Source organism: Propithecus coquereli, unplaced genomic scaffold, assembly GCF_000956105.1.
Source record: "Propithecus coquereli isolate 6110/MARCELLA unplaced genomic scaffold, Pcoq_1.0 Scaffold235, whole genome shotgun sequence".
Taxonomy (NCBI): Eukaryota; Metazoa; Chordata; class Mammalia; order Primates; family Indriidae; genus Propithecus; species Propithecus coquereli.
This window is the reverse complement of record NW_012147897.1, coordinates 2,695,461-2,716,654: the sequence shown is the minus strand read 5'-3', so window position 1 is coordinate 2,716,654 and position 21,194 is coordinate 2,695,461. Positions and strand designations below refer to the sequence as shown.

General features: G+C 40.2%; 1 protein-coding gene across 1 annotated transcript in view; it reads left to right on the top strand.

The window, feature by feature from the left end:
- Positions 1-20,562, top strand: part of FCHSD2 (FCH and double SH3 domains 2) — a 143,417-nt gene extending 122,855 nt beyond the window's left edge. The window contains exons 11-17 of the mRNA XM_012645745.1: positions 8,156-8,290; positions 14,215-14,298; positions 14,424-14,601; positions 14,904-15,124; positions 16,110-16,239; positions 16,383-16,465; positions 18,484-20,562. Of these exons, the coding sequence (XP_012501199.1) occupies positions 8,156-8,290; positions 14,215-14,298; positions 14,424-14,601; positions 14,904-15,124; positions 16,110-16,239; positions 16,383-16,465; positions 18,484-18,567 (915 nt within the window). The 3' untranslated portion in view covers positions 18,568-20,562. The remainder of the gene's footprint in view (positions 1-8,155; positions 8,291-14,214; positions 14,299-14,423; positions 14,602-14,903; positions 15,125-16,109; positions 16,240-16,382; positions 16,466-18,483) is intronic.
- The last annotated feature ends 632 nt before the right edge of the window (positions 20,563-21,194 follow it).

Below are 21,194 nucleotides of genomic sequence, written 5' to 3'. Positions count from 1 at the left end.
TGCTGTGAGCTAGGCTGGCACCACGGCATTCACTCTAGCCCAGGCAAAAGAGTGAAACTCTGTCTCAAAAAAAAAAAAACAAAAAAACTCAATTTCTTTAGTAGATACAGGGTTATTCAGGTTGTTCTCGAGTGGACTTTGATGATTTGTCTCTTTAAAGGAATTTGTACATTCCATCTAAGTTACCAAATTTATTACCATAAAAGTTGCTTATATTCCTTGATCCTTTATCCTTTGATTATCTGGAGAATCCAGAGGGCATCACAGGAATCCTCTCTTATTCCTGATATTGATTGTGTCTCCTCTCTTTTTTTCTGATCATTCTGCTAGAGGTTTATCAACTAGATGGATCTCCATGAAGAACCAGTTTTTTCATTTCATTGATTTTTCCCTGTTGTTTTCTTGTTTTCTATTTTATTAATTTCTGCTCAGGATTTTATTATTTCCTTTCTTCTGTTTAATTTGGATTTAACTCGCTCTTTTCTAATTTTTAAGGTAGAAGTTGGTCATTGATTTGAAACTTTCCTTCTTTTCTAATATAGTCATTTGGTGCTAAACATTTCCCTGTAAGTATTGCTTTAGGTCCGTTGCACAAATCCTAATAAGTTGTGTTATTTTCATTCAGTTCAAAATATTTCAAATTTGCTTTTTGACTTAGTCTTTGAATGATGGGTTATTTAGAAGTATGTTATTGAGTTTGCAAATATTTGGGGATTTTCCAGATATCTTCTATTATTGATTTCTAATTTATTACCATTGTGGTTAAATAACATACTTGAATCCTTTTAAATGTATCATTTTAAATGTATTTTGTGATTCAGTATACAGCATATTTTCCATGTGTACTTGAAAAGAAAAGAATGTATATTCTTCTGTTGTTAGGGGTTATGTTCTATAAATGTCAATTAAGTCAAGGTAGTTGATAGTGTTGTTCAAGTCTTTGGTGTCCTTACTGATCTTCTGAGTACTCTACCTAACACCCCGTGCCTTATGAGGTTTTCTCTTTTAGGAGGGAGCAGGTGTTATTCTCAAACCTGTGTGAGCTCTGAGGATTATTTTTCAGTCCTTTTTGGTAGTTCTATCCCTGGCTGTGGATAGTTTCTGCACATACATGTACTGATCAATGCTCAGCTGAAGACTAGGGGGACCCTCTGCAGATTTCCCAAGCTCTTGCTACACATTTCACTCTTCTTCATTACCATAGTCCCCCCTTATCGGCAGGGGATACATTCCAAGACTATCAATGAGTGCCTGAAACTGTGAATAGTATCCAACCCTATATACACTGTGTTTTTTCCTATACATACATACCTAGGACAAAGTTTAATTTATAAATTAAGCACATTAACATAAATTAGGCACATTAACAACAATAGCTAATAGTAAAATAGAACCATTATAACAATATGCCACATCACTACTCTTACGCTTCGGGGCCATTACTAAGTAAAGTAAGGATTGCTTGAACACAGCGCTGCGATATGTCATCAGTCTGATAACTAAGATGACTAAGTGACTAACGGGCAGGAAACATGCATAGCATGGATACACTGGACAAAGGGATGATTCATATCAGGATAGGCCTGAGGTGGACGGTGCAAGGTTTCATCACGCTGCTCAGAATGGCATGCAATTTAAAATTTATGAATTGTATATTTTTGGAATTTTCCATTTAATATTCTTAGACCGCGATTGTGCAAGTAACTGAAATCTTGGAAAACAAAACCCAGGATAAGGGGGGACTACTGTACTCTACGGTCTGAATTCTAGCCACTTTGGCCTTCCTGAATTCCTACTTTGATGTCCTCAGTCCAGAGAGATCATGGGTTTCTTCTCCCCTTGTCTCAGCCTAGACACTTTCTGCACACTGTAAGTTGTGGGAGCTGTTTGTTTCCCATCCCCCAAGGATCACTTGCCTTCATGGATGATATCCAGTGTCTTAAAAACTATTCTTTCATATATTTGAACACTTTTTCAGTTTTTTCTGATAGGAGATTAAATCTGGTCCCTGATACTCCATCTGGCCTGGAAGCAAAAATCCATTTTCCTGATATTTTTAATGTCATCTTTTATAAGATGTTGTAGTTGGAATAATGTTCACTGGGTCACTTCTCTGTGCAACGGAGTTCAGAGGTTCTACTGGTCAGTATTAAGGAACTGCCTTCCTCTATATTGAACATTACCAGATTCTTTATCTAGAGTCTCCCTTCCTCATAAAAACAACAAAAGCTAATGATTTATTCAGTAACCCCACAGCACTGAGCATGTGTTAGGAATTTTAAATATATTAATATTACCTCATTTAATCCTTATGTTAACCCTATGAAGAAGTAATTATCTTCATTAGAGAGATGTAGTCATTGAAGTTGAGAAGTTAAATAATTCGCCCAAGGTCACGCAAGTAAGTGGCATAGTCAACATTCAGACAAGTCTGCCAGACCCTGGGACCCACCGTTTTCTACTTCATGACAGCACCACAAAGCTAAGCCCTCCAGAGGTTATTTTGCTGAGTACAAGAAGATGGCTACTAAAACCAACTCAAAAAGATTCTTCTTATCTGCCCTTGCAACAAGAGTAAGCATTTTACAACATCTAAGGAAGAAAAAATACAAGTACAGCTAGAAAGAATAGTTTTGATTGAAGTCCTGTCAAGTGACAGGAAGAAAAAGGGATGAGAGAGCAGTCCTTAAGAAACAGAGGAAGGATGTGATTTTAGAAATGCAGGGTCAAGAAAACATTGTTAACAATTAAGAGGATGGAAGAGGAAAACGGAAGAAATTGTTGTAGGATGATATGCTTTGGAAAGCTGGTAGGGCAAAGCAGAAGCATTTGACAGTGACCTCTGTTGCTGTCACTGCAGCCTTTTATGCCCTCCCATGAGAATCAAAAAATGAACTCAAAATAAAGGGAGGGGAGAAAGGAATGTTTAATATCAACCATTGTTGCCAAGATATTATAAAATGTTTTGGATTAATTCCCAGTGCCAAAGCATAGTACATATTAGCATTCTGTATATATTTTTGGAAACTTGTTCTTTACCCACATTTTTTTTTTTTTTTTGGAGATGGGGTTGTGCTCTGTCGCCCAGGCTAGAGTGCAGTGGTGCAACCATAACTCACAGTGATCCTCCCACCTGAGAGGATCCTCCCACCTCAGCCTCCCTAGTAGCTGGGACTATAGGTATATACCACCATTCCTGGCTAGTTTTTTAATTTTTTGTAGAAACGGGGTCTTGCTATGTTGTTGACCATGCTTGTCTCAAACTCTTGGCCTCAAGCAATCCTCCCACCTCCCCCTCCCAGAGTGCTGGGATTACAGGTGTGAGCCGCCACACCCAGCCTCTACCCACATTTTTATAAACATATGAGTGTTTTGTTTTTTGTAATACCGACAGTTTTTTTTAAATGTCTATAACCTTTCCTAGAATATGAAGGCAGTGTCTTCTAAGTATGTAAAAGTATGTTTAAAGTTAGCTTTATGACAATTTCTGCATGATTCCTTTATGTGATACAGTGTCCTATTAGAAACAATAGAATCAAATCTGAAATTTGAGAGGTCAAGATCTGAACCTCTTTTTCCACTGACCTGACTGACCATAGATGAAGAATTTATAAAATGAGGCACAAGATTACCTCACTCGGTTATGGAGAATTTTCAATAATAGTTGTAAGGTGCCAGACGCAGTGGCTCACGCCTGTAATCTTAGCACTCTGGGAGGCCGAGGCGGGAGGATTGCTCGAGGTCAGCAGTTCGAGACCAGCCTGAGCAAGAGCGAGACCCTGTCTCTACTAAAAATAGAAAAAATTAGCTGGACAACTAAAAACATATAGAAAAAATTAGCCGGGCATGGTGGCGCATGCCTATAGTCCCGGCTACTCGGGAGGCTGAGGCAGAAGGATTGCTTGAGCCCAGAAGTTTGAGGTTGCTGTGAGCTAGGCTGACGCCATGGCACTCTAGCCCGGGCAATAGAGTGAGACTCTGTTTCAAAAAAAAAAAAAAAAATAGTTGTAAGGGCCAGGCATGGTGGCTCATGCCTATAATCCCAGCAGGCCAAGGCAGGAGAATCACTTGAGGCCAGAAGTTCAAGACCAGCCTAGGCAACATAGCAAGACCCCATCTCAACAAAAAAATTTTTTTAAAAAATTAGCTAGGCGTGGTGGCACGCATCTGTAGTCCCAGCTACTTGGGTGGCTGAGGTGGGAGGATCACTTGAGCCCAGGAGTTTGAGGATGTGGTGAACAATGATCACACCACTGCACTCCAGCCTGAGGGACAGAGTGAGACCCTGTCTCTAAAAAAAATAATAATAATAACAACAATAATAGTTACAAATGAGACTATTTCAGGGGCTTTGAAGTTGAGGCAATAAATGTGGCAGGAAAAATGTACAGTTTATTCTTCTGGAACTCCTCACAATTCTATGGAATTTTTTTCCTCTTATTTTTAATTGACACTTAACAATTATACATCTGTGGGATACAGAGTGGTATTTTGATACATATACAGTTCTATAGAATTTTATTAGGGAAACAGTAGTTAAGAGGAGAGTCAGTTTTAGAATGTTGGTGATAATGCTCAAGAGAAATTCCTTTAATTCATTAGGAAGTGGAACTTGACTGTATAGGAAACCTCTACTTTAGACTCATTGTATCGCAGGGAACCTTCCCTGGCCCTCCTCTCCGGTGGCCTCTTCCACATTCACAGGGCCCCCTGCACCTGGCATCTCATTGTGGTAGTTCTTCACTCTAGATTGTGCACTACTGAAAGCAGAGACTTGTGTCCTTCATTTCCTGTCAAAAAGCTTAGCATAGTGTTCAGCATGTAGTAAGTATTTGATACTTTAATTAAGTAATGGTTCTACTGTGAACCCCAATCCTGACTGTCCATTCCTTGTAACCTTAATATGTAAACCTTGATGCCTTTGTATGTTTGAACATCAGAAATAGTAGCCAAATAAGTGCTTATATGTAGCAAGAAATAAAGAAATCTTTGAGGCTGTTTTGTTTCTTCTTTTTTGGATTTTTAATTTAAAAAGTAAAACATGCTTATCCTAATAGTTCAAAAAGTACAGAGGTATATAAAAAGCAAGTCAGTCATTTTCACTATTCTCTAGTCTTTATTATTCTCCTTCTGCCTTCTCCTATTAGATATCTATGCTCACATAAATATTATTTGTATTTAATATATCATGGACAGTGCTTTAGGTAAATACATGTGGATATAATTCATTTTTTTACACTTAATGCCATTTTAATTAATATGTGCCTTTTAGCTATGGTGGCTGATATACCATGAAACTGGGTTAAAAAAATTATTTTTCTTGCATTATATGCCAGAGGGACTATGCTTTTTGTTTTTGCTTGTGTGTGTGTTAAAATATGCCAATGTCCCTTTTTTATTTATTTATTTTTTTGAGACAAAGTCTTGCTCTGTTGCCCAGGCTAGAGGGCTGTGGAGTGAGCCTAACTCACAGCAACCTCAAACTCCTGGGCTCAAGTGATCCTCCTGCCTCAGCCTCCCAAGTAGCTAGCACTACAGTTATCTGCCACCGTGCCTAATTTTTTCTACTTTTAGTTGCCCAGGTAATTTCTTTCTATTTTTAGTAGAGATGGTGTCTCACTCTTGCTCAGGCTGGTCTCGAACTCCTGACCTCAAGCAATCTTCCCGGAGTGCTAGGATTACAGGCATGAGCCACCTCGCCCGGATGCCAATTTGCCATTTTTAAGTATACGGTTCAGTGGCATTAAGTACATTCACATTGTTGTGGAACCATCCCCACCATACATCTTCAGAACTCTTTCCATCTTGCAAAAGTAAAACTCTGTACCCCTTAAACAATAATTCCCCATTACCGAGCCTCTGACAATCACTATTCTACTTTCTGTCTCCATGAATTTGACTACTCTTAGTACCTCATATAAGTGAAATCACAGTTTTTATCTTCTTGTGACTGGCTTATTTCATTAAACATAATGTCCTCAGACTTCATCCATGTTGTAGCATGTGTCAGAGTTCCCTCCTTTTGAAGACTCAGTAATATTCCATTGTATGTATATACCACATTTTGATTATCCTTCTTCTGTAAATGGGCACTCGGGCTGCTTCCACCTTCTGGCTGTTGGCTGTGAACATTGGTTTACAAATATCTGTTCTAATCTATGCTTTCAGTTCTTTGGGGTATATACCCAAAAGTGGAATTGCTGAATTATATGGTAATTCTATGTTTAATTCATTGAGGAAACACGCTACTGTTTTTTCCATAGCAGCTGTACCATTTTATATTCCCACCAGCAGTGTTACGGTAGTTCAGATTTTTTCATATCCTCACCAACACTTGCTATTTTCTGTTTGTTTTTTTTTTTAAATAGCCATCCTAATGGGCGTGAAGTGGTATCTCATAGTGGGGTGTGTGTGTGTGTGTGTGTGTGTGTGTGTGTGTGTGTGTATGTATACAGATTTTTTTTTTTTTATTAAATAGAGACAGAGTGTTACTGTTTTATTCAGGCTGGTCTTAAACTCCTGGCCTCAAGCGATCCTCCCACTTTGGCCTCCCAAAGTGCTGGGATTATAGACATAAGCCACTGTGTGCAGCCTCATTGCAGTTCTGATTTGCATTTTGCTGATGTTTAATGATGTTGAGCATCTTTTCATATGCTTATTGGCCATTTATATATCTTCTTCAAAAAAATGTCTCTTCAGGTCCTTTGTCCATTTTTTAGTTGGGTTATTTGGGTTTTTTGTTGTTGTTGTTGAATTTTAGTCATTCTTTATATATTCTAGCTATTAATCCTTTATCAGATATATGATTTAAAAATATTTTCTCCCATTCTGGGGGTTGCCTTTCATTCTGTTGTCCTTTGATACATGAAAGTGTTTTATTTTGATAAAAATCCAATTTATTTAGTTTCTTTTTGTTGCCTATGCTTTTGGTGTCATATCTAAAAAATCATTGCCAAATCTAGTATCATGAAGCTTTTCCCCTATGTTTTCTTCTAAGAGTTTTATAGTTTTAGTTCTAATGTTCAGATCTTTGAACCATTTGAGTTAATTTCTGTATATGGTGTAAGGAAAGGTTACAACTTCATTCTTTTTACGTGGTTATCTACTTTTTCCCACAACATTTGTGGAAAAAGTGTCCTTTCCCCCATTGAATGGTCTTAGCACCCTGGTTGAAAATCATTTAATCAACTATGAGAGGGTTTATTACTGGGCTTTCTAGTCCTGAACTCATTTTTAGCAGGTGTTATTCATCTACAATATGAATACATCAGAGTTTATTCAAACATTCCCCTATTGATGGATATATACATTATATCCAGGCTTTTGTCACTACAAGCGATGTTGCAATAAACATATTAGAATATACAGTCTTAACATCCTAGTACTTTTATTTCTCTGTAATGTATTCACAAAAACAGAATTTTTAGGTCAAGTAGTATGTTTAGTTTTTAATTTCAGGCAGGTCACTTTTTTTTAAAAGATATATGAATTCACATTTCTGTCAGCCATAGATGAAAGCCTGTTTCTCCACATCTTTGATAGCACTTAGAAATCTTTTTAATATTTCCTAATATGACCATTTAAAAATGGTAAAAAGTCTTAGTATTTTTTGGTGAAAAGTGAACAATACTGATAAATATTTCTCATATATTTCAAAAACATTTTACTCTTGGTTTTAAAAAAAATCTCTATCCAGCCATACATGGTGGCTCACATCTGTAATTCAAGCACTTTGGGAGGCCAAGGCAGGAGGATCACATGAGGCCAGGAATTCAATATCAGCCTGAGCAACATAGCAAGACCCCATCTGTACAAAAAATTTAAAAATTAGCCAGGTGTGGTAATACACTTGTAGTCCTAGCTACTTGGGGAGGCCGAGGCAGGAGGATCACTTGAGCCTAGGCTGCAATGAACTATGATCATGCCATTGCACTCCAGTCTGGGTAACAGAGCAAGATCCTGTTTCTAAAACAAACAAACAAAAAAACTCTATCCTCTCAAAACATGAGAAATGCAAGTGAGAACAGATTTGTCATTTCTATGTGGAGTTAAATGGGTAAATTAACATTTTTAAACAATCAAATTTTAAGTGTTTTTCCTGCTTTAAGCCATTCTGAAGTAAGCAAAATAGCCAATGGCTTCTCATTTTTCTTAGCTTAATGCAGATACCGAAAGAGAAGAAGGAGAAGAGTTTGAAGACAACATGGATGTTTTTGATGACAGCAGTTCCAGCCCTTCTGGCACCTTAAGAAATTATCCACTCACCTGCAAAGTTGTTTATTCCTACAAGGTTTGTATTTCTCCAACATATTGCTGTTACTAAATTGTGACAGCTCTGAGGATACATGTGAATGTATCTACCCAGCCTCTCATACTGTGCTTAGCATATAATTGTTGTAGAGTTAATAATATTAGAGGCAACATAACATAATGTTGAAGAGTTTAGGCTCTGCTTCAAAATACCTGGGTGAAAATCCTGTCTCTGCCACTTATGAGCTGTATGCCTTGCACTAATCCCTTAGTCTCTGTGAGCCTCAGTTTCTTTATCTATACCATAAGAACAATATTGTAGGGTCCATGCAAAGATCAAATAAGGTAATACTTTTATAGCAAAGCACTTAGCACAGTGCCTGGCATCTAGTAAATTCTCAGTAAATAGAACTCTTTATCCTTATTATCAGTCACCTCCTTGGCATAGGACCCTCCATTAGGATGACCCTCAAAATTGATACCAAAGGAAAGTTGTGTTACAAAGCAGTTTTTAAAACCTTGCCTTTCTTCATCCCAATATAAACAACTCTAGTTATCCGTATTAAGCAGGGACCGGGGTAAATAGATGCCAGAGTTTCCAAACCTGATTTGGTATAATAGTTCTTAATCTCTCTCACCCCTGCCCTGCTTTCCCACTAATTTTTTATTCAGCCCAAAGTAAATTGAGTTTCAATTCCTCAGTTCCTTCCTTTCCCTCACTCCTCTAATCCAGCCAGTGCTATTGACTCCACCTCCAAAACATATCCTGAATCTACTCATGTTCACCATCTCTGCTGCCACCATCTTGGTCTAAACCATTGCTTTGATTACCGTGAAAGGAAAAAAATCCTCCTAATTGGTCTCCCTCTTTCATGCTTGCCTTCCAACAGTCCATTTTCTACTCTGAAGCCAGAATTATTAACACATAAAGGAGATGATTTTAATCCTCTTCCTTAAAAATCCTTTTTAAGCTTTCCATTACATGTAGAAAAAAACCCAAACTCTTCCCTAAGGTCTATTAATGTCCAGCCTGATCTGGCCCCGCCATTCTCCCTCGCTTCATAGCTTCACGTTAGACCATTCCCAGCCCCACCCACTCATTGCACAGTGGCCATTCTGGCCTCCTGTCGGGCTTCAAAAGCACCAGGCTCCTTCCTGACTTCATGTCTTTCACTTGCTGGTCCCTCTACCTAGAACTCCCTTTCCCCAAGTCTGTTGGCTGCATACTGCTCCTCACTGAAGCTCAGCTCAAATAGTGCCTCCTAGGGTCACCCCTAGCTGCCTAAATATATAATCAACTCCTCAGTCACTACTTTGTATGCCCTCTTTTATTTACTGTATAACACTTATTACCAACCAAACTTAATCCTATTTATTTTCATATTTCTTTGTCTGACTCCCCACTAAAGGTCCTTGAAGGCAGAAATCTTGTCTGTGTCTGTGTACCCTGTGTGTCTTCAGCACTTAGGACAATGCCCGGCACATGGTAGATCACCAGTAAACAATTGTGGGCTGTATAATGAATGATGGAAGGAGGGCATGAACAACAAACCTTTCTCTGGCCCCCATTCTGATGGAGACATCAGTGAGAAAGGATAATGCCAAGAGCTAACAGCAGAGGGAGGGTCTGGAGAGAATCTTCAACTATCATGTACTGGACAGTCTCACTCCCACCACCATCATCCTTGTGTAGCCAAAAGGTGGCAGTATTTACTTCTCAATATCAGTGATTTCCAGACTTTTGAGTTTAATATCCTTTCATTATATATTTAAATTCATAATACTTCCTGTTTTCTAAAAGGGTTTTTTTTTCCAATTTAAATTGTTTTTATAATCTTTAGAAAATTTGAAATCATCTTCTGAGATACTTGGAAAGGTCTTTATATATAGGGTATTATAAAACTAGGGTTGGGAATGTTTCCCGACGTCACCTCTTATTGTTATATTTACTTGAAAGTTCCAGAACTAAAATTTAAGATCCTTAAATGGAGAAGGGTCCTAAGTGTCTGAGTGATTTTAAACAGCTCACATTCATCCAACATTCCCTCTATTGACATATCCCAGGCATGTCCCTCTGGTAAACCAGACTATAAAAATCTATACAGTCGGCCGGGCTCACGCCTGTAATCCTAACACTCTGGGAGGCCGAGGCGGGCGGATTGTTTGAGCTCAGGAGTTCGAAACCAGCCTGAGCAAGAGCGAGACCCCGTCTCTATTAAAAAAAATACAAAGAAATTAATCGGACAAAAAAATATATAGAAAAAATTAGCCGGGCATGGTGGCGCGTGCCTGTAGTCCCAGCTACTCGGGAGGCTGAGGCAGGACGATCGCTTGAGCCAGGAGTTTGAGGTTGCTGTGAGCTAGGCTGACGCCACGGCACTCTAGCCCAGGCAACAGAGTGAGACTCCGTCTCAAAAAAAAAAAAAAAAAAAAAACTATACAGTCAGTTAATCACTGAATAAACGTTTATTGAGTGCCCAATATGCAATAACTTTTGAGGATGTAAGAATGAATATGACATTATTCCTGCCCTCCAGGAATGGATCGTCTGGAGGGGGGATAAATATTAAATGGGAAAATAGACACCATGTATGAAAAGATTTATAGTAAAGGTAAAGCCACTAATTCTACCTGTGATAGTTGGGAGAAATTTTATAGATGAGGTGGCATTTAAATTAGGTCATGAATAAGACATTTCTAGATAGAGTGAGAACATAGAGAGCAGAAAGAGCCTTCTAAGCAAAGAGTATAGCAGCAGATACAGAGTGCAGTAAGAGTATAGGGTGTTCAGGAAATGGTCAGTTCAGTGGGGTGGGAGCATCCAGTGAGGGAACAGAGGAGTTGGATGTAAAGCTGTTTGTTTTCAGATCCTAAAGGGCCTTTGTACCAGACTTAGAAGTTTAGTTTTTATCCTGGCTGGGAGGATCCACTGGATGTCCTAAAATCAGATTGGATTTGGAGAAGGTAACCCTGCTCATGGTATAGATGCTTTAGAGGATAGATTAGAATAGAGAGAGACTGATGTTAAGCCTAATCATGATTCCTATAGTCCAGACCAACACAGAAGGCCTAGAATAATCTGGTAAGAACAAAGAAAAGCTTTGTTAGATTCAAAAGCCTTAAAAATGTTAATAACTTTTGACCGTATTAATCCATCCCAAGGAAATAAATCATAATATAGAAAAATGTTTTGGATATAAAAATGTCCTTTCGTTATAGTACTACTTTATATACTTTATAATAGCTCCAAGTTAGAAGTCCAATAAGAGAATAGTTAAATTACCATTCATGTACCATAACCATAACATATGATATTATGAAGATTATTGAAATTTACATTAGTAAGTTTTTATATAAAAAGAAACACTTATAATATCAAATAAAAAAGTAGGATACCAAATTATATGTACCTTAAGACCTCAATTATGCATATTTTCCAACTTTTCTGCAAGGAACATGTATTATATAATCAGGAAATTTTGTTTTTAAACATACTGTTTTAAAAGAAAAGGCAGAAATTTTGGAGAGAGATTGGTGGGAATGGAGTTCTGGTTGTCACTGGACTTAAGGAGACAGTATGAGACCATGTGTATATTTAATAAGTATTTACTGACCACTTGCTGTCTTCAGGTGGGATAAGTGAGAAGAAATACAGTCCCTGCCTGCCTTAAGTCTTTCTAGTAGGAAGCCCACAGGACTAATAACAGCTAACTAGAGTGCCATGGTAGTCAGTGTTAAAGGGATGCTCAAAGCCTTATAAGAACAAAAGAATGAGCAGGCAACTAGTTCATCATGGCTGGTGGGGGAAACATAGGAGATGAGCCTCAAATCATGAGTAATAATAACTACAATAAGCCTATAAGGAAGATATTATCAAATACTCCATTTATTTAACAAATATTACTTGAACATCTTCCGTATATCAGTGCTGTGCTCTTTTCTAGGCTCTGGGATATAGCATTAATCAAACAGACAAAAATCTCTGCCCTCATGGAGCTTATATTCTAATAGGAAAAAAAAGAAAACTGGGGCTCAAAGACATCTTATAGTCACTTGCCCATAGAAACAGACTGAAGCTGAACTTAAACCCACAGTAATCTAAATCCATTCATCAGATAGAAAAAGGGAGCAGAGCATGCTGGGCAGAAAGAGTAGCCTGGTAAGAACATAGAGGCAAGGGAGAACATGGTGTGCCCAGAGAACAGGTGTGCTGAGTCCAAAGCATCAAGAGGCCCATGGGGACCAAACTCTGTAGGGTCTTGATTGCTGCGCAGAGGACTTGACCTTGTTAAGTGGAAGAATTGGACATCACTGCCTAAGGATGGTATGATCAAGCTAGTGTCTGCTTATGTTGGACAACTAGTGCTGCTGCAATGTTGGACAACTTGTGTGGACCTCTGTGACTTTCTTTTTGAGATGGGGTCTTGCTATGTTGCCCAGGCTGGTATCAAACTCCTGGGCTCAAGCAATATTCCTGCCATAGCCTTCTAAGGAGCTGGGATTATAGGCATATGCCACCAAGCATGGCTTCCGTGGCTTTTTTTTTCCTTACAAGGGCAGCAATATATTTAAAGGTGCTCTGTCCCTCCTGCTTTGCTCTCACATACATTAATGTCTGGTTGTGTTGGTACTTTTTAAGTCTTACCATGGAATTAGGAAAACATCTTTATTACAAAGGTACCTTTTCCTGATACATTCAAGGCATAGTGTGGTTTCAAAGTAGCAAATAAATCCACGGGAAAAGCTACCAACAGTAAATGAGCAAGTTTTTTCCCCCTCATATTTTGAGATGAGGTAATTTTCTTGAAAATCTGATCCTAGAATATTCTGTAATTGGTCAGCTATTTTCAATATTATTTTTCTGTCTCAATGAGCTATGGCAACATCCAGAATCTGGGTTTTGATGAAATATTTTAATGTTCATGAAATGGGAAATGGGCTTTGGAAAGTGACCCGTTTTTTGTCCTTGTTTTTGCTTACATAACTGGGAAATATTTTACACTTTGAAATTGTGAGATTTGAAGAACTGTATGGTCATAGATGATAGTTTTAACTGATCTTGGGACTTGGGGAAAGCTTTTAAGACTATTTACTAGAGAGCCAGAAGACGCCAGCAAGCCCCTGCCGATCACATGTGGCAGGCAAGGCTCTTTAGGAAGCAAAGCCAAATGGATTTTCTGACCCCTCCACAGAGCCTCTGAGAGTTTCCTCTCAGGTTTTGCAATCTCAGGGGCAATATCTAGGTGGCCGATGCTAGTGGATTCCTGCTGTCAGGGATAATAAAGCCAGTACAGTTAGCAGCTTGTGCAGAAGAACCCAAGTGGATCAGCCTAGTCTTAACAGTTATGTTGGAGCATAATAAATGCAAACCTTGACTGATCACAATCATTTCCTTTCCCACAATTTTCCTCTTTTGGCCACTGTGTTACAGTGATTCCAGATAATCCTAGGCACTGCTCAAGCTGTCATCTAATTCATGTACATAGTTCTTTGCATTTTCACAGCATGCACCTCCATTATAGCAGTTCCAACTCAGTGCCTTCTTCTTTGCCTCTGTTTCCCAAGCCATCATGGTTTTGTGCTTATTCATCCCACATTGCCCTTTCCCACGTTCTCTGGAGAATGGCAGGACTGTCATTTTGAAGAAATTGAGGCATCAAGTTGAAAAACTTACTGATAGACACATAAGCTGGAGTTGGGACCCAGCTCTTCTACCTCCAGCATGGTGCTCTGTCCATTGAACCTGATTGCCTCTTGACGATTCAGTTTCTCCAGTTTTTGTTGTGGTTTTATTTTATTTAGTTTTTGAAAGTAAAACTTCACCGCATTATGATAGTTTTACAGCATTTAAATTTTTATGTTCAATACGTTTCTCAAAATCATTTCAATATTTTGTTATGATCAGCTCACATCTGCTCTTTATCTAACCTTTTTAATTTTGTCCATGACCATCCTACATTGCAGGCTTCTCAACCAGATGAGTTGACCATTGAGGAACATGAGGTGTTAGAAGTGATTGAAGATGGAGATATGGAAGACTGGGTAAAGGTATATTCCTTTGCTCATATCGCCCCTTCTTGTGACATTTTTAGGAGTTTGTTTTGGTTCTTGTTATGCCCTGTCCAAATTTGTTTGTGTGTGCAAACTTGTTTTGTCACATGTCTTTTACCCAGGCTCGAAATAAAGTTGGCCAAGTGGGTTACGTGCCAGAAAAGTACCTACAGTTTCCCACCTCGAACAGCCTACTGAGCATGCTGCAGTCCCTAGCTGCTTTGGACAGTCGGTCACACACGTCCAGCAATTCCATGGAAGCAGAACTCGTTTCAGGCAGCCTCAACGGAGATGCCAGTGGTAAAGACTGAAACAAGGCACTCTTTATTTGGTCACATTTGACCTAAACTATATTGCCCTGGAGTAAGCCTTCAGTAGGTTAAAAAGCACAACTTTATTCCTATCCTATGATATGTTTTCCTTTATTTGGTCACATTTGTCCTGTACAGTAGAACCTAAAGTTGATCTTCAGTGAGTAAAAAAAAAAAAATTACAACTTTACTCTATTCTATATGATGCTATTTTAGTTGAGTGAAGGGGTGGTTGCAGAGCAACCTGGCTGTCAGTGTTCTCACCAGGTTTGTCTCTCTCTTGCTCCCTAGTCTGTTTTGTGAAAGCACTTTATGATTATGAGGGCCAGACAGATGATGAGTTATCTTTTCCTGAGGGAGCGATCATCCGTATCTTGAACAAAGAAAACCAAGATGATGATGGCTTCTGGGAAGGGGAATTCAATGGGCGGATTGGAGTTTTCCCATCGGTGCTTGTGGAAGAACTTTCAGCCTCAGAAAATGGTGACACTCCATGGATGAAGGAGATTCAGGTACATGAGAGGGGAGGAATCTGAATTAAAAGATGTTTAAAGAAAATGACTCCCAAGGGGTCTGTTGATCCAAACAAAAGTGGGCTGTAGCCTCTGCCTCACTCTCACCACTTCAGCTCTCAGCGTGTCTGCAAAACTGAATTTGAGAAACCAGAGACTTGTCAGCCATTGTGGAATATGGTCCTATTACACCTCCCTTCTCCCATATTCTATCCTCGGAATCGGTTAACCAAAATGCTAAATTGTACACAACATACCAGAGTTTTCTTTAGTGGAGAGAAGGAAACAGACCAGAGAGGGAATGTTAGTTTATGTAGTAAAACACTCGGCTATTTCTCTCCCTCACTGTCAGAGCCTCCCTGCCGAGCTCAGATCTGCCAGTCCATTTCAGAGAATTAACCAGCTGCCAGATCCCCCATTCCACTCTCAGATGGCCTTGGACTTAGCTCATCATAGGGAATCTTGCCGTCACAGTTTGGTTTGTCCTCTCTGCGTTTCCATCTGCAGCCCGGCAGGTAGAGGAATAAGGAACGTGATTGCCGCTCTCGTTTGCATGGTGACTGTGACCACTTAGCCTGACGTGTACAGAGCCTGGGGAAGTCAGAAACTCAGCCAGTTATTTTTTATCTTCACCAAAAAAGATACGACTTGTCCCCTTTTTTGTTCTTCACTGAATTTACTGAATTGGCTAATTTGGTATGTTTTCAGTAGAACCTTAGAGAATGGTCTAACTTGATAACTGTTTAAAATAAGCCAAAATCAATAATATAATGAGATTGGTGAGAGTAAAAAGTTAAGTGCAACACAAAATTGGGGTTTAGGGTGGTTATTTTAGGCTCCTTTGCTTCTAATGAGGCTCACAAGGTTATAATAGTCTTAACTTAGCTCCAGAGAAAGGACTGTGTGCGGAACAGTCAGAGAAGCAGCCAGGCTCTCTCCTGCCTGAGGAGGTGGGCGCCTGGTAACCTCCTTCCCTTTGCTGCAGATCTCTCCCTCCCCCAAGCCGCATGCCTCCCTGCCTCCACTGCCGCTGTACGACCAGCCTCCCAGCAGCCCCTACCCCAGCCCAGATAAGAGGAGCTCCCAGTACTTTCCCCAGTCTCCTTCAGCAAATGGTAAGGGTTCTCCTGGGCATGGGTCTGAATGCATTTTCACTTCAGAAATCCACATATTCGCCTGAAGGGCAAACAGATCTGCATTAGCATTTTTATTGCTCAACAACTCAAATAAAGTGAGCTGCTTTGGTTCTCTCCCTTAGAAAACAGCCTTCATGCTGAATCACCAGGATTCTCACAGGCATCAAGGCACACTCCTGAGACCTCATATGGCAAACTGCGACCTGTAAGTCTCCTCTCTGCAGGGTCACTGAATGCGTAGTTCTTCCAAATACAAAGTTAGAAATGGTTCCCCGTGGCCCACGTGTTGTTGCTGATTCTGCCAAGCAAGGGGGAAATAGGTTTGAGAAGGTAAAAAGAGCTATTGAAAAGGAAGCAATAAAAATCAACTCATCTTAGAACGTTTAGTCTACACTGGAACTTTTTTCACTGAGCCATGGTGAGATCGCAAGATGATAGGTAGGAAAGTGTATTTACATTATAACAAGACTTCGTGAGCATTAAAGTGGTCTCATTATGAAAAAGAAGCACTTTTTTCTCAGCAAGCACTTATTAAGAACCTCTTTTCCAAGCCTGTATTTGCCTCCTTGAGGAACATTGAGATGAAATAATAAGGTACACATCATAGCCTCAAAGAGCTTCTATTCTCAGGGTGAATATATTCTTGCAAATAGTTGCCTCTACTCACCTCACTTTACCGACATCTCAGTTCTGCCCCTCACTGCACTCCAAGGTCATAACTTTGACCTTGGTAATCCAGCGCATAATTTGCAATTTTATCTTCCTTGACCTTTATCAGCTTTTGACACCAATAGATGAACCACTGGCTTCCTTTGGCTTCATCCATTCAGCTGATGTGTGTTGAGTGCCTTGTTAAGGACTTGGGTCTTTATCCTAAATGTGACAGGAAGCCATTGTAAGGTGGTAAGCAGGACAGTCCTGGGGCAAGTTTTGCATTTTTAAAACATTGCTGTGGCAGCCAAGTGGCGAATGAATGGAAGGTGTGAGAATGGACGTGGGGAGCCCTTACGAGGCTGGAGCAGTGTCCTAGAAAGAAGTGGTGGTGGCATGGCCTTGTGGGTAAGGGTGGGAACGGAGCAAAGCGGCTGACATGCTTGCTGCACCGCGCTTTCCCGGCTTGCTCCCTGCCTCTCGGGCCCTACCTTTTCATGGACCGTCACAGGCTTCTCTGCCTCTACTCTTCTCTGCTAACACTTGTCATGGTTCTGTCCCTGGGCTGCTTCTCCTGAAGTCATTGAAAGCACTCTTCCCAAGTGATCTAATCAATTCTCACAGCTGTGATAACCACTCATACACCAGCAACTCCCAGATTTCTAACTGCCAATCCGATCTCTTCCCTGAGCTTCAGACTTGTGGACGTCTCAACTTATACGTCCCAAACCCCCAAAACTCGGCAAAAATGAGTTAATTATCTTCCCTCCCATTCTCCCTCTCCCATATCACCTGTCTTGGTGAATGGAACCCTCATCCTACAGGTGTTCTGGCATCAATCTTGATACCTCCCTGGCCCTGCCTTCCACAAACAGCCATCACCAGGTCCTGCCAGGTTGACCTGAGAAACAGCTCTCCAATCTTTCCACCTCTCTACATCCCCCATTGCCGGCACCCTAGTTCAGGCTAAAGTAATTCTCATCTAGCAGACTCCAAGTCTCCTAAATTGTCTTCTTACTTGAACTCTTGCCCACCTCTGATCTTTTCTCCATACTGTTACCTGAGTCATCATTTCACAGATCTAATACTGCTTAACATCCACCAAAAACTCCTATTTGCCTACAGAATAAAGCACAGATTTCTTAGCATGGCTTAACAAGGCTCTTCATGACTTAATCTCAGCCTGCCTCTCTAGCCTTAGCTCTTGCAGCTCTCCTCCTAAGACATGCTGAAATGATTTCAGTTTTCTAAACATTGCTCCCTCTTGCTTCCAACTCCAGGCCTTTGCTTTGGAGAAGGATTTGAGGACTACAGTGACTCTTGTGCCCATGTGACTCTTGTGCTTTCAGCCTAGGCAAGAACCTGATTTGTGGATTTGACATTTCATTGAGAAGAACAACTGCTTCTCTGTGTGGGAAATAGTGAAGATTAGATGGAAAGCATGTGCTCAGAGCATTTCTGAGACCCCTAGGGTCCCCGTGTCCTTGGATAGATGAGTAATTGGGTTTGGGGGTGCTTCAGGCACTGCATCAGGAAGCTGACCGACCATCCATGTGATTGTTTCCTGCTCAGGTCCGGGCAGCTCCCCCTCCACCTACGCAGAACCACCGAAGGCCAGCAGAAAAGATCGAGGACGTGGAAATCACACTTGTGTGACGATGGGTTTGCCCATCCATTACTGCTACAATCAAGGCCAGGCTTGGGAGCTTGGCCAGTCTTGTGTTAGGCACCTTTGCATGATGATGACTCTTGAACAGAGCAAAAACAAGGAGGTTTATATGTGACTGGGTGGCCTGGTGGACTCCTCCCACAATTTGAATATTTTGTGCCTTTTTTTGTTGTCATTTTCTATGTCATCTCTCCTACCATAGCACAAATCCTAGTGGACCCTAGGCAGAGAGAGTGGGGCAGCCCTCATGCCTAACAGTGGTCCTTTTTTATATGAAACTCAAGACCAGGCCTCGTTCCAGGACACAGTCACAGAATTACTGATCATGTGCACTTGTACAGTATATTACTGTGGCCACAGGATGTGGCAAAGATTCTCATCTTTCTTCAAGTGGCTTTTGCTCATCTGATTAAGTATTAATCAGATCATGTTGGCTATCTAAGGAAACAGAAGGAGGGATTTCAGGAGAGGCTGGCTCCTCCCCGAGGTTAGTCCCCAGACTGAGAAAGTGAAAAAAGTGGACTGCCCTGAGTTTAGCACCAGTTGCATTAACGCACATCTCTTCCACAACTAACAGATCTAAAATGATAACAGTGTCCTTTGTATTAATATCTATGCCATTCATTTAGAATTAGTGGAGCTAATATGGAGGGGCTGAACTAGTAGCCACATCTTGTCCATCACATAGACTAATAGAAAGGAGGCTACGGCTAAAGCAGAAATGGAGCTTCCAGATCTGAAACAAGCCGATTTAATGTTCTTTTTGTATTTGGGTATTTTTCATCTTAATTTTTACAGCATATATTCTTCTTACCAGTATCCTTAGAATCTGAATGTCTAGATAAACTGAGGACACCTACCTGCATTGTTGAGCTTCTCTGTGGGGAGGCCTCTAGCATTATTTTATTCTCAAGCCAGTGCACCGGTCCAGTCCAGCTGTCACCCATGGAAAATGCAGCTTCCAGGTCCCAGTGCCCTGACATTTTCTTGGGAGGAAGAACCTGTGGGCTCCTGGAGGAAACCAGCTTCCTGTGAGAAAGGACTGAAGGATTGCACACCCTGCATAAATGCAGATGGACAAGAAAAAGACTTCGTGTGTCTTCATGTGTCACAGGGAGAGCCAGGAGTGGTGTTCTCTGCGGGCCAGCGAGCCGCAGCAGCAGGGGCCCAGAGTAGGACTCCAGCTGTCTGCTCCTTTGGAAGGTAGGGGGTGCAATACCTAGGAACTAAGGGATGTGTGCCAGTTGCTTTTTTTACTTTTGTTAAAAAATCAGATTTGCAGAATTTAATCCAAAAGTTGTTTTATGCTTTGAAAACTCCATCCCTCCTAAGAATCTTTAAAAACTTGAAATGCTCGCCCAATGTCCCCATGGGATTTTTGACCAAAAGTAAGGCCATAGCTGAAGAAATTTTCAGTTAGTCATTTGATCACTTTGGTGACAATACCCATTGATGAATCTTCTCTGTGATTTTGGGTTTTTTTGTTTTTGTTTTTTGCATTTCTTAACCTGTTGATCTATTTGAGGTCTTTTTGTGTTTATCAAACTTATTCTTAAGTTTAAAAAAGAAATTTAAAGGGTGGTTTTTTTTAAGATTTTAAAATTTTTTGACATACTAAAAATCTTCAAAGTGCTTATAAATAGAGCAGTTCTTACCACCCAGTCTTGTATTTTCTCTTTAGCTAGCGAAATTGTCCTTGAATTTGGGTTTTCCACAACCTCAGAGGGTTATTTGAAGTCTTTTGTTATATTTTAAAATATTTTTTGGAAGAGCTGCTAATTTTATTTTAAAAAACAAAGTTGTAAAAATATGCCTCCTTTTTAAAAAATAACCCCTCCCTCCAGGACATGTAACCCAGTGTCACAATGCACGGGGCAGGGCTCAGAGGGAGCCTCTGTGCAGATGTGCTTTCTTTACAGTGGCTGTAAAAAGTTTGTATTTATTATGTATAAAATGTTGAATAATAAAAAAATGGAATTAAATTTGCTGAGTTTTCCTGTAGAAAGATTTGGGTTAACAGACTTTTCCAAAAAGACCATGCTTCTTATAGACACTCCTGGGCCCTCCTTTAGACCACTTAACAGACACAGAGAGGAGGAAGTCAATTAATCCATCCATGGGACACACAGTCCCTGAAGCCACCACCTGCCAGGTGCAATATCCTGGGCACCAGAGGTGGAAATAAATAAGTTACAGTCTTTATTTTCCCTCTCTCCTTTCCTGAACCTCCACTGTGAGGAGTAATAAATTGTGTGAAAGGAGATTTTACTGGTAGATAGAGGACTCCTGGGTAAAGGCTGAGTCCCTCTGGCTTCCAGCCAGCCACCCTGAGGACCAGGGCTTGGCCTGTTAGGGGAGGGGCCCCACAAGCTCTCCGTTCCTAGCACTGGGGACATGCAGTTGTGTATTCTTCCAGGACACTTTTTTTTCTGCATAAAACTCATAAGTGTACACACTGCCTTGTTACATAAATGTGTTCTCATATAAATATTGGGTAAATTCCAAAGGAGAATCAAAAAGGTATGTGTATTTAATTTTATTAGATTTTGTCAAGTTGGCATTCAAAAGGATTATATCCGTTTCCACTCCCACCAACAGCATATGAAACATCATG